Here is a 12,870-nt window from a genome sequence, read left to right as displayed (position 1 = left end):
GGGGGCTCATCCTGTGCTCTTCCTCTCTTAAAGGGCCAGCAGCCTCACAGGGAGGAGGAGCTGACTGTTGAGCTGCAGGTCAAAGGTCAGCTTTAGAGGAGAGGAGCAAACTGTGAACCAAAGTCCATTCAAATTTTGACCGATTTAAAGATCATCAGTTAATCCTAATCCTGTGTTTGTTTCCAGGATTGTGTGTGTGTGTGTGTGCAGGGGGAGGGGCTCGCTGGATTAAGGATTAGATATTCTCCTTTCTCTGATTTGGCTGTTTTCTCTCCATCTGTCAGCCTGACCCAGTATCCCAGCATGCACTGTGTGTGACGTCATACCCCACAGAGAGACAGCAAACACAGAGGGACCACACAAACATCAGTCTGTAAGGCTTTATTAATTTATTAGACTCTACTCTTCATCATCAGCATCTGGACGGCTAATACAAACAGTCCCAGGAGCGACCGTTAGGCCACGCCCACACCGTCAGGTGAGGTCAGTAAGGCACGTTCTGGGTTACTGTGTTACAGGCTGCGTGTGTGTGTGTGTGTGTGTGTGTGTGTGTGTGTGTGTGTGAGATCAGGGGTCACAGTGGGTCCAGCCTGACCTGCTCTCCCGGATCTGTCACACTGCAGCGTCAGCTGTCATGGCTGCTGCCTGTATCCATGGTGAGGGCGGAGCCCGCTGATCCTGAGCTACAGTTCAAATTGATGAAGCAACTCCTCTTCCTCAGCAGCCACACTGAAACACATCATCGGGACACCTTGGACGATTACTTTGCAGCACAAATCACAACAGTCGCCTCCGAGTGCTTCATACGGTGGGACAGTGGGGAGGAAAAACTCCCTTTAAACAGGAAGTAACCTCCTCGGGGTGGGAGGGGCTCTCAAAGAAGAAGGAGTTTCAAACCATCAACTCTGACTCGTCCATCGGTTTCTGACAACGCCTCTGCTGCCAGGAGCTGCTGACACCACCCATCATCCTCACTGTCCTCCACACCTACACACACTCGCACACAGACACACTCGCACACAGACACACTCGCACACAGACACACACTCGCACACAGACACACACTCGCACACACACTCGCACACAGACACACACTCGCACACAGACACACACACTTGCACACAGACACACACTCGCACACAGACACACACTCGCACACACACTCGCACACAGACACACTCGCACACAGACACACACTCGCACACAGACACACACACTCGCAGACACACACTCGCACACTCGCAGACACACACTCGCAGACACACACACACACACACACTCGCACACACACGCACACACACTCGCACACAGACACACACTTGCACACAGACACACACTCGCACACAGACACACACTCGCACACACACTCGCACACAGACACACTCGCACACAGACACACACACACACTCGCAGACACACACTCGCACACTCGCAGACACACACTCGCACACACACACACTCGCACACACACGCACACAGACACACACTCGCACACAGACACACACTTGCACACAGACACACACTCGCACACAGACACACAGACACAGTATCTCACAGAAGTGAGCACACCCTCACATTTTTGTAGATATTTTGTTACATCTTTTCACAGGACAACACTGTAAATCTGACACTTTGATACAATGTAAAGTAACCAGCTTGTACATTTGGTGTCACCTCTAAATAACTCCACACACAGCCATGATTGACTGAATCCCTGGGAAACAAAAGTGAGTTCACCAATAGGTGAAGATGTCCAAACTGAGCCCGATTAGCCATTTTCCCTCCCTGGTGTCATGTGACTCGCCAACACTCTGAAACTGAGCTGCAGCACGGTGGTCGAGACCATCCAGCAGTTTAACAGGACAGGTTCCACTCAGAACAAAGCTCGCCATGGTCGACAAAAGAAGCTGAGTGCACGTGCTCAGTGTCATATCCAGAGGTTGTCTTTGAAAACAGATGTATGAGTGCTGCCAGCATTGCTGCAGAGGTTGGAGGCCTGGAGGGTCAGCCTGTCAGTGCTCAGACCAGTGCCAACCATGTCTCCAAACCCTGCTGAGCATCTGTGGGGCATCCTCAAATGGAAGGTGGAGGAGTGCAAGGTGTCTAACATCCACCAGCTCCATGATGTCATCGTGGAGGAGTGGGAGAGGATTCAGTGGCACTCTGTGGAGCTCCAGTGAACTCCATGACCAACAGAGTTGAGGCAGTGTTGGAAAATAATGGTGGCCAAACATAATACTGACCCTTTGGGCACAGTTTGGACATTTACACCTCGGGGTGTTCTCTCTTTTGTTGCCAGTGGTTTAGACATTATTGGCTGTGAGTTGATTTATTTTGAGGTGACAGCAAATTTACACTGTTATACAAGCTGCACACTGACTGTATCAAAGTGTCATATCTACAATGTTGTCCCATGAAAGGAGCTAACACAATATTTACAGAAATGTCAGGGTGTGCTCACTTTTGTCAGATACTGTAAGTACTTGCACACACACACACACAGAAACACACACCTTTCATCAGTACACAGTACCACAAATACTGCAGTACAACAGTACTACAGGTACATGAAGGAGGACGAGCAGGAGGGCACAGCGAGTGTCTCTGAAGCATCAGCTGATCAGAAAACGCAGGAGCCGGAACGCCGTCCTGTTAACCCTGACATGACTGCACGTGTGTGTGTGTGTGTTTGTGTTAGTGAGTGTGCATGCTGTGGGTCAGCGCCCTCAGCGTGTGGTTCTCTCTCTCCAGTTGCCGGTTCCTCTCCTGCAGCTCTCTGATTTGTTCTCTCAGAAGCTCCACCTCCTCCCTCACCGCCAGCATCAGGTGACTCTTCACCAGGTCCTACACACACACACACATACATGATGTGCATAAATAAACTAGCCAATCATAAAGCCCGTCCTACAGAGGGAGCATTGTGTGATTAACAGCATCATCAGCATAGAGGAGAACTCCTGCTCTAATGTCCTCACTGAGAGACGTTTGTAACCACAGAACGGTGTCGCATTTATGGTCGTCAGCAGCAGGGACAGATCTGAACACAGCTCTACATGCATACTTGGAATGGGATCAGATACAAACTGCTTCAACCTCAGATTGAGGATAAACTGAGCCAGGACCGACCCGACGGAGGACCACCTGTAACCATCAGAGTTGGCTCAGAAACCTTTACAGCTGTTGTTTAACCACTGCTGACTGTCTCTCAGTCAGGACCCTCTCACACAATAGATCCTTAACCTCAGGAGTCAGGTTATCCTCGTTTAAATCAAGGTGAAATCAAATAACTACAGAACTGAAATATCTACACAGGAACAGAGTCACAGACAAACTTTCTCTCACTGAAAAGAGTAAATATACAACTAGAAAAACAACAGACAACTTGATGGTCTTCATGACAGAACCTACCACCAACAGATACAAAGGTTTATAGATTGACGCCTGATAGAAGACTAGAAAAGTAGAAACAGGACTCACCATGGCCTGCTCAATTTTGTTGTCGATGGCGATCAAACTGGTACTGGAACTACTGCAAGACACAGAGAGACAGGCAGGTGAGAGACAGGCAGGTGAGAGACAGGCAGGTGAGAGACAGACAGGCAGGTGAGAGACAGACAGGTGAGAGACAGGCAGGTGAGAGACAGACAGGTGAGAGACAGGCAGGTGAGAGACAGACAGGCAGGTGAGACAGACAGGTGAGAGACAGGCAGGTGAGAGACAGACAGGTGAGAGACAGACAGACAGGTGAGAGACAGGCAGGTGAGACAGACAGGCAGGTGAGAGAAAGGCAGGTGAGACAGACAGGCAGGTGAGACAGACAGGCAGGTGAGAGACAGGCAGGTGAGAGAGACAGGTGAGAGACAGGCAGGTGAGAGACAGACAGGTGAGACATACAGGTGAGAGACAGGCAGGTGAGAGACAGGCAGGTGAGAGACAGGCAGGTGAGAGACAGACAGGCAGGTGAGACAGGCAGGTGAGAGACAGACAGGTGAGAGACAGGCAGGCAGGTGAGACAGACAGGTGAGAGACAGGCAGGTGAGAGACAGGCAGGTGAGACAGACAGGCAGGTGAGAGAAAGGCAGGTGAGAGACAGGGAGGTGAGACAGACAGGTGAGAGACAGGCAGGTGAGAGACAGACAGGTGAGACATACAGGTGAGACATACAGGTGAGAGACAGGCAGGTGAGAGACAGGCAGGTGAGAGACAGACAGGCAGGTGAGACAGACAGGTGAGAGACAGGCAGACAGGTGAGAGACAGGCAGGTGAGACAGACAGGCAGGTGAGAGAAAGGCAGGTGAGACAGACAGGCAGGTGAGACAGACAGGCAGGTGAGAGACAGGCAGGTGAGAGAGACAGGTGAGAGACAGGCAGGTGAGAGACAGACAGGTGAGACATACAGGTGAGAGACAGGCAGGTGAGAGACAGGCAGGTGAGAGACAGGCAGGTGAGAGACAGACAGGCAGGTGAGACAGACAGGTGAGAGACAGGCAGGTGAGAGACAGACAGGTGAGAGACAGGCAGGCAGGTGAGACAGACAGGTGAGAGACAGGCGAGAGACAGGCAGGTGAGAGACAGGCAGGTGAGACAGACAGGCAGGTGAGAGAAAGGCAGGTGAGAGACAGGCAGGTGAGACAGACAGGTGAGAGACAGGCAGGTGAGAGACAGACAGGTGAGACATACAGGTGAGACATACAGGTGAGAGACAGGCAGGTGAGAGACAGGCAGGTGAGACAGGCAGGTGAGAGACAGGCAGGTGAGAGACAGACAGGTGAGATAGACAGGCAGGTGAGAGACAGGCATGTGAGAGACAGGCAGGTGAGACAGACAGGTAATAGACAGGCAGGTGAGACGGACAGGCAGGTGAGAGACAGGCATGTGAGAGACAGACAGGTGAGACAGACAGGTGAGACAGACAGGCAGGTGAGAGACAGGCATGTGAGAGACAGACAGGTGAGACAGACAGGTAATAGACAGGCAGGTGAGACAGACAGGTGATAGACAGGCAGGTGAGAGACAGGCATGTGAGACAGACAGGTGATAGACAGGCAGGTGAGACAGACAGGTGGGAGACATACAGGTTAGAGACAGGCAGGTGAGAGAGACAGGTGAGAGACAGGCAGGTGAGACAGACAGGTGGGAGACATACAGGTTAGAGACAGGCAGGTGAGAGAGACAGGTGAGAGACAGACAGGTGAGAGGCAGACAGGTGGTAGGCAGACAGGTGAGACAGACAGGCAGGTGAGACAGACAGGTGATAGACAGGCAGGTGAGACAGACAGGTGATAGACAGGCAGGTGAGACAGACAGGTGGGAGACATACAGGTTAGAGACAGGCAGGTGAGAGAGACAGGTGAGAGACAGACAGGTGAGAGGCAGACAGGTGAGAGGCAGACAGGTGAGACAGACAGGCAGGTGAGACAGACAGGTTAGACAGACAGGTGAGACAGACAGGTGGGAGACATACAGGTTAGAGACAGGCAGGTGAGACAGACAGGCGAGACAGACAGGCAGATGAGACAGACAGGTGATAGACAGGCTTGTGAGACAGACAGGTGAGAGACAGGCAGGTGAGACAGACAGGCAGGTGAGAGACAGGCCTGTGAGACAGACAGGTGAGAGACAGGCAGGTGAGACAGACAGGTGGGAGACATACAGGTTAGAGACAGGCATGTGAGACAGACAGGCAGGTGAGACAGACAGGTGATAGACAGGCTTGTGAGACAGACAGGTGAGAGACAGGCAGGTGAGACAGACAGGCAGGTGAGACAGACAGGTTAGACAGACAGGTGAGACAGACAGGTGGGAGACATACAGGTTAGAGACAGGCAGGTGAGACAGACAGGCGAGACAGACAGGCAGGTGAGACAGACAGGTGATAGACAGGCTTGTGAGACAGACAGGTGAGAGACAGGCAGGTGAGACAGACAGGCAGGTGAGAGACAGGCCTGTGAGACAGACAGGTGAGAGACAGGCAGGTGAGACAGACAGGTGGGAGACATACAGGTTAGAGACAGGCATGTGAGACAGACAGGTGATAGACAGGCTTGTGAGACAGACAGGTGAGAGACAGGCAGATGAGACAGACAGGCAGGTGAGAGACAGGCCTGTGAGACAGACAGGTGAGAGACAGGCAGGTGAGACAGACAGGTGAGAGACAGGCAGGTGAGACAGACAGGCAGGTGAGAGACAGGCCTGTGAGACAGACAGGTGAGAGACAGGCAGGTGAGACAGATAGGCAGGTGAGCGACAGGCCTGTGAGACAGGCAGGTGAGACAGACAGGTGAGAGACAGACAGGTGAGAGACAAGCATGTGAGACAGACAGGTGACAGACAGGCAGGTGAGACAGAGAGGCAGGTGAGACAGGCAGGTGAGAAAGGCAGGTGACTCTCTGATAGGTGACTTTGAGACAGGTGAATGACCGTTATCAGCACCTTTATCCACAGCTGCACAGATGTTCTTCTCACCTGTTATTACTTTATCTAACCATGAACAAACCCACTGAAATGATAAATCTCCATTACGACGGTGCCCTGGACAGGTACTATCACATATTTATTATTTTGCAGGTGAATCTTAACCCCCGCCCGGGTTACCGTGGTTACCTGTTGCAGAACAGCAGCAGAGCCATCATGGTGGCCTCAGAGCCCTGCCCGGTGGGTGACGCCCTGGCAGGAACTGACCAATGAGGATGCGGGGCAGTGTGACGCAGAGGATTCTGGGGTCGCTGGGATGGCTGTGGTTGATTGGTGGATCGGTGGCGGGCCTCTGTGACAGGCTGAGCTCTGGAGGGAGGGGTCAGGGACCTCTGACTCACCCGTGGTTTGAGTTCTTGGATCGATGTCCTGGTACTCGGCCAGGACTCTCTGACAGCTGAGCCACGACCTTTGACCTTTGTATGATCCCGTAAGACAACTGGAGGCTCCAGTTGCTTAGCAACAAGCTGAAGAGTCCTGGGAGGAAGGGGCGGAGTCGAAGGGAGACGGCGCTGAGGACGTGTTTGACAGGTCCTCTTCTTCTCACCTACAAACATCTTCAGCTGATGGAGGCCCACAGAAACACCAGCCAATCAGAACTCAGCTACATATTTTACAGTCCAATCACAGCACTCTGAAAAAAAACCCCAGTCCAATCACAGCGCAGCACAACAGGAAACATCCAGTGAGAACTTCACCACAGAGCACCAACTAATCACAGCACACCATCAGAGCAAACTCCAATCAGCTTAAGGTTCTGTCTCCTCGCCGTCCATCGTCAATACCTCTGACTCCGCCTTCCCAGGTGGCCCCTGATTGGCTGCCTCCTTGTGAGCTCACAGGTGTGTGAATGTCAGCAGCTGTATCCAGATGTTGTCTTCAGACTAAGGTGCGTCCAGACTTCAGATCTTCATGTTCTCTGTCACTCCCACACATCTCTGCTCTCTGATTGGCTGCTGCCTGCCAGCTCCTGCCCACTCATGGTCTCAGCCAATGGCAAGGCAGCAGCAGCATTCTTCTCCCGCCCACTCGCAGACAGAGGGCCATTGATTCAGACGGAGGGACCATGGAAACAACCAACTGCCTGCTCATTACTGGAACTAATCAGTAATCACTCACTGGTATTGATCAGTAATTAATTCCTTCTGTGGTTGGTTTCCAGGCGTTTTGGTCAGTTTGACTCTCAGGTGTTTTATTGGCTGTTACCTGAAACTGTATGACATCACCGCCCTCTGAGACAAAATCATGGCTCACAGTGATACAGCACACACACACACACACACACACAGCAGGTCTGTTTTGGCCCTCAGTCAGCTGACACTCAGCAGCTATGTGGGCGGTTACTGTGCAGCATGATCTGTGTGAGCTTTCATTAGACCCGATTCAGGGTTTATCCTCCTGGAGGTTAAACTTCAGAAGCTTTTAGATTGAAAGTCCAAAGACGTGCTTCCTGTCTGGACAGTGTGTTTAGTATCTGGGGTCAGACTTCCTCCCTGTCTGAGGTCAAACATCTCCATCAAAGAAAACACACGGGCTGTGTCCAAAGCAGTCCGGCAGGTGGAATAAAACCATGAGCTCCTCAGTCTGGCTGCATAAAAAACTCCGGGATTTTACAGTTCTGGCTAAAAACTGTTGAAAACTGCTCAACAGAGTTAAAAACGCGACAGCAGCAGCAGCAGCGGCAGCAGCAGCAGCGACAGCAGCAGCAGCAGCAGCAGCAGCAGCAGCGCGAGGTTTCACTGAGGTACAAACATCACAGGACTGTGGTCAGAAAACCCTCACGGGATCTCCGACACGAACGGGAGCAAAGTTTTATGTCCAGCTTGGTTCAACTTGGTTCAAGCCACAACCATTGGCACTATCTGGAAGGTCAAAATGGGACACGCCCCCTACGGTGGTGGAGAATGACCAAGCTAAGATCGCATCCAGCTGGTCTGTGTGTTTCTGCAGCTCAATATACAAACCAGCCCGTTTACCATTTGGCGTTCCCTCCTCCCCTCTCATAAAGGATGCTCCAGTGTCTCCTCCGCCAAAGGAAGCAATAAAGGAAGCACTGAGGCTCCTTCCTTTAGGGTTTGGAACAGCTGTGGCCTCCACACACATCACAGGTCACGTCTGTCAGCGAGTAACCTCACGAAAACGGAAAGCACCCACAGACTTTATGATGGAGCGTTTCAGACCTCAAACTAAACGCACGCAGTTCAAACAGGATGGACTTTTATTGTGAAAGTCTGGGTTCATCAGTCAATCAATCAACCTGATCAATCACAAACAAACCAAACACTGAAAACTGATCAGCTGACCTCTGAGAAGCATCCTGTCTCCTCCCACTGAGCAGTGACATCACAAACACCTGTTAAACACACTCACCTGGCGTCCCCCGGCAGGTCGAACATGGTGCGGTCCAGGCTGAAGCCTGACGGCGTCTGAGCGGGGGTCAGAGGGGGTTGGTACAGTCCAGCAGGGGGGGAGCCAGGCTGAGAGTGAGACAGCCTGAGGACAGACTGACAGGTGAGACACACAGGTGTGAGTGACTGCAGTAAAAACAACGAACAATGTTCTAACATTAAAGGTTCATTTTATATCCCGGCGGGTTTCCTCAGTGTCTGATGTCATGATGATGTCACACGTTGCTCTGATGTCACTGCTGCACGTACATGTTTTTATTATTCCAATGACCTGATCAACAATCAGCTCGATCAGCTGCAGCTGGAAGCCCCGCTGTGACATCATAAGCACCTGACGCCTTAGCCCCACCTCTGTTAGCAGCTGCACTGCCCCCTAGTGTGTCAGGGGTGAAACTGCAGAGCAGAACAGGTGCTGCTAACTCAGCTACGTCGCAAACGAGCAGGCGTGCAGCTAACAGCCTCCACCTGTGCAGAGATCACACCTGAGTCAGGCAGTAGGACACGTGTGTGTGCGTGTATACTTGTCTAAATGTCTTTGTGGGAACCAAATGCTTCACAAAGGAGCAGGGATATGGCTGCTGATTGGTGGGTTTTCTCTTTACATTTGAACATAAAGCCCACTGTGGTTGTGCTTTGGTGCTGCATAACTAAAACTGAGTTAAATTAGGTTCTGGTCAGGCCCGGGTTAGTCCAGATTAGGTCTGGGCTAGTCCGGGTTAGGTTTCTGAGGGTTAGGGTAAGAGGCTAGCAAAAATATTATGTCAGATTGATGTCCTCACTAAGGCACGAAGACGAGTGTCTGTGTGTGTATTTACCCGTCCTGAGGCGTCCACATCCAGCCGCAGAGGAGTTGGGGCGAAGCGTGGGCGGGGTGAAGGTGGTGGAGGGGTGGAGCCTAAGCCCTGCTCGACCACAAGGCGTGACTCCTTGTGGTCGAGCAGCCGGACATTAGCTGGCGTCTGGTGCGTGGGTGAAGGCGGGCCGCTGTGCAGCACGTGCTGAGCCAGCATATGGGTGTTGTCCTGAGAGTGGACTCCACCCCTCTCGCTTTCCCGGCCAATCATCTCCAGGGACTCCAATGAGTGGGCGTGTCTCATGCTGTCCATTACCCGCCTGAACCCCGGGCCTTCCTGCCGCTCTGTGAACTCCGTGCACATCCATCGCCCGCGACGATACGATTCACCCCGGCCTCCGCCGCCGGCTCCGCTCACTAGTCTCACCACCCTGAACCTGGAGGAAGACCCCGCCCCCTGCCCGCCATCGAGGGAGATGTACTTCCTCTTCAGAGAGGGTGTGGTTGGCTGGGAGGAGCTTCCCTGAGGGCTGCAGAGGGGGGACTGCAGAGAGACCTCTGATTGGATGATGGGCAGGACAACGCTAGGAGACAATTGGTCTGCTGGACTCTGGTTCACCTCTGAAGTCACGCTGGTGATCTGAAAGCCACTCCTCTTTTTACCACCACTCATTCTCACACACACACTCCACAGGCTCACTGACACACAGCACAGGGTACACCAGTTAATGTGGTTTATGGGGACATTTCAGAGACACAAGCTTAAAAAATTAAACACAATTAAGATGGATTTCTGATCTACAGAGGAGGAGCTTAGGGGTCAAAGTTCAGCTTTAACCACAGTCCAGTGTGAGGACACCTGACAGGTACGCTTCCTGACATTCACTGCTGTTTATGTCCAAACAGGACACACTGAGCATGTGCACGTGTGTTGATCCGCATCATGGGGACGCAGCCTCACAATAAACACAGGTAGTCTACATCAGCGGACTAAGTCGTCAGATGCACAGACCTCTGGTACGTCCACATAAAGCACAAAAACTAACACGCACAATACACTCTAAGTCCTCAGAGAAACATGTACACACCCAGGTCCCCATAGAGCACAAAAACCAACACAGTGTGTGGAGGCAGAGGTCCGAGTTAAAGCAGTAACGTGTCTCACCCCTCGTGCAGTCTGTCTGTCCAGAAGAGGGCACCGCCCTGCAGATCCCACTCTGCTTCTTCTCTACTTCCTGTTCACTCCACCCTGCTCAGCTGTGTTGCTTCAGACTATTGCACAACATGACTGTGTGTGTGTGTGTGTGTGGTTTTTTTTAGGTTCTGCAGGGCTTTAACCCTTCACTCTCCAGGTCAGGTGAGGCACTCAGAGCTGTGCTGTGATTGGTCAGCTGAGGTGACCACATGATAATGATGATGTTGGTTTCTGAACATGAAGGTGTGTCCACAGACTTTTGGTCACTTTGCTAACTGACCCTCAAAGCCTGAAACACCGTTTCAACAAAACTTTGAGCTTTAATAAAACTGTATTAAAACATAAATTACAGCTTTTGTAAACAAAGTTTTATTTATTTTTAGTTGTATGTAATAAACAGTGAGACCAGCTCCCACCTGTTTTATTTTGATTGCACTTCCTGTGTTTCACTTACATTTTTACTTCACAACGTAAAGCCATATTTGTTTTTGCCGAGCAGTTTAATTCTGATGTTGTGTCGTTGTCAGAATCTGATTGTACTTCAGATGATACTAGTTACTGGAGATCTCAGTATATGAGTATCTCATGGTGCAGACGGTTCTGCAGGGACGAAAACTTAAAAAACAGCTTTAACGGTGATGTTCACCCTGCCTGGGATACAGTTACCGGGGCCCCGACCTGGAGCCAGACCCGCGAGGGTGCCCGAGTGCGAGAGTCTGGGGGTCGGGCCTTAGTCCGTTAGGGGCCCGGCCGGGCACAGCCAAAAAAGGTAAAAAGAGGCCCACCACCCGCAGGAGGCATCGTAGGGGACGGGTGCAATGTGTGTCAGGCAGCCCTGGTGGACCGAGCCCCGGCTACCAAGACTAGTAACTGGGACGTGGAATGTCACCTCCCTGGTGGGAAGCAGCCTAAGTGTGACTGTCGTCTGCACTTATTCGCGGAACAGCGGTTCTGAGTACCCAGCTTTCCTTGAGTCCCCGGGTGGGGTGCTGGAGGGTTCCCCACCTGGGGACTCTGTTGTCCTGCTGGGAGACGTCAGCGCTCATATGGACAACGGCAGCGAGACCTGGAGGGGTGCGATTAGGAGGAACGGCCTCCTGGATGTGAACCCGAGCGGTGTTGAGTTGTTGGTCTTCTGTGGAAACCACAGTGTGTCCATAACGAACACCGTGTTCGAACCTAAAGGTGTCCTGTAGCACCAGCGCACCCTGAGCCACAGGTCAATGAAGGTCAACGACGGACCTGTGTTGTATCACCAGAGCTGCATGTTCTGGACACTCGGGTGGAGAGAGGACGTGTAACAACACGTTTGTTGCTCCTCTTTGTGTGTCTGTCTTCTGTCAAACGTGTGTTTTATTTGTAAAACATGTTTGGATTTAAAAAACGAGTTACGTAAAGTTTACTTCTCAGTAAACACTCACGGTCACGCGCTGAGCCGAGGCGCGCTCCCGCCGCCGTCACTGGTTCAGATCCGGATAAGCAACCGGTGACGTCACAATCGGTCCATTGTGTTCCGATGGGGTGAAAACTTCAGGGCGCATGCGCGGTAGCACGGCCCGACCGTGGAGCGTGCAGGAAGTTTACGGAGTCAGAAGTTGGGGACTCTTCTCCTCCTCCTCTCCTCGTGCTGTTTCAGGAGCGAGACTCTTCTGAGGTGCAGCTTCACCTCTTCCTCCTCTTCTTCTGTAAACAAACACAAACACCCTGCGCTCCGTCACTGCACGCTCCTCCTCTTCCTCTCCATCCTAACAGCGTGCGCGTCTCTGTACCAGCTCGTGAACGCGCAGCCAGGTCCGGGTCCGATCCGGATCACGTCCGAGCACCGACGTGCGCGTGCACGACAGACTCTGACAGGGTTAGCGCCTGCGCAGTGAGGACAGAGGAGGGGTCTTTACCGTAAACATGTTGTCAAGAAAGTTTGGTTCAAAGTGTACACACGTGTGTCTTTAAACGTGATAACAAGCGGTTACTGCGCAGCCTGCGTGTCAGCACTGACCTCT

The 12,870-nt window shown here is 52.1% G+C and overlaps 1 protein-coding gene across 1 annotated transcript; it reads right to left on the bottom strand.

The window, feature by feature from the left end:
* Positions 1-366: 366 nt before the first annotated feature.
* On the bottom strand, positions 367-12,708 carry LOC146389399 (TSC22 domain family protein 4-like). The gene is made up of 5 exons (XM_084911414.1): positions 12,292-12,708; positions 9,698-10,374; positions 8,845-8,978; positions 3,478-3,529; positions 367-2,844 (listed from the first exon to the last, which is right to left on the bottom strand). Exons 2-5 carry the CDS (start codon positions 10,346-10,348, stop codon positions 2,695-2,697), a joined length of 987 nt encoding a protein of 328 aa, XP_084767540.1. The 5' UTR covers positions 10,349-10,374; positions 12,292-12,708; the 3' UTR covers positions 367-2,694.
* Positions 12,709-12,870: the final 162 nt, after the last annotated feature.

The sequence above is a fragment of the Perissodus microlepis genome, chromosome 3 (assembly GCF_051167445.1).
Source record: "Perissodus microlepis isolate ML-2025 ecotype Zambia chromosome 3, ASM5116744v1, whole genome shotgun sequence".
Classification (NCBI taxonomy): Eukaryota; Metazoa; Chordata; class Actinopteri; order Cichliformes; family Cichlidae; genus Perissodus; species Perissodus microlepis.
This window is presented reverse-complemented; position numbering and strand designations above follow the sequence as displayed.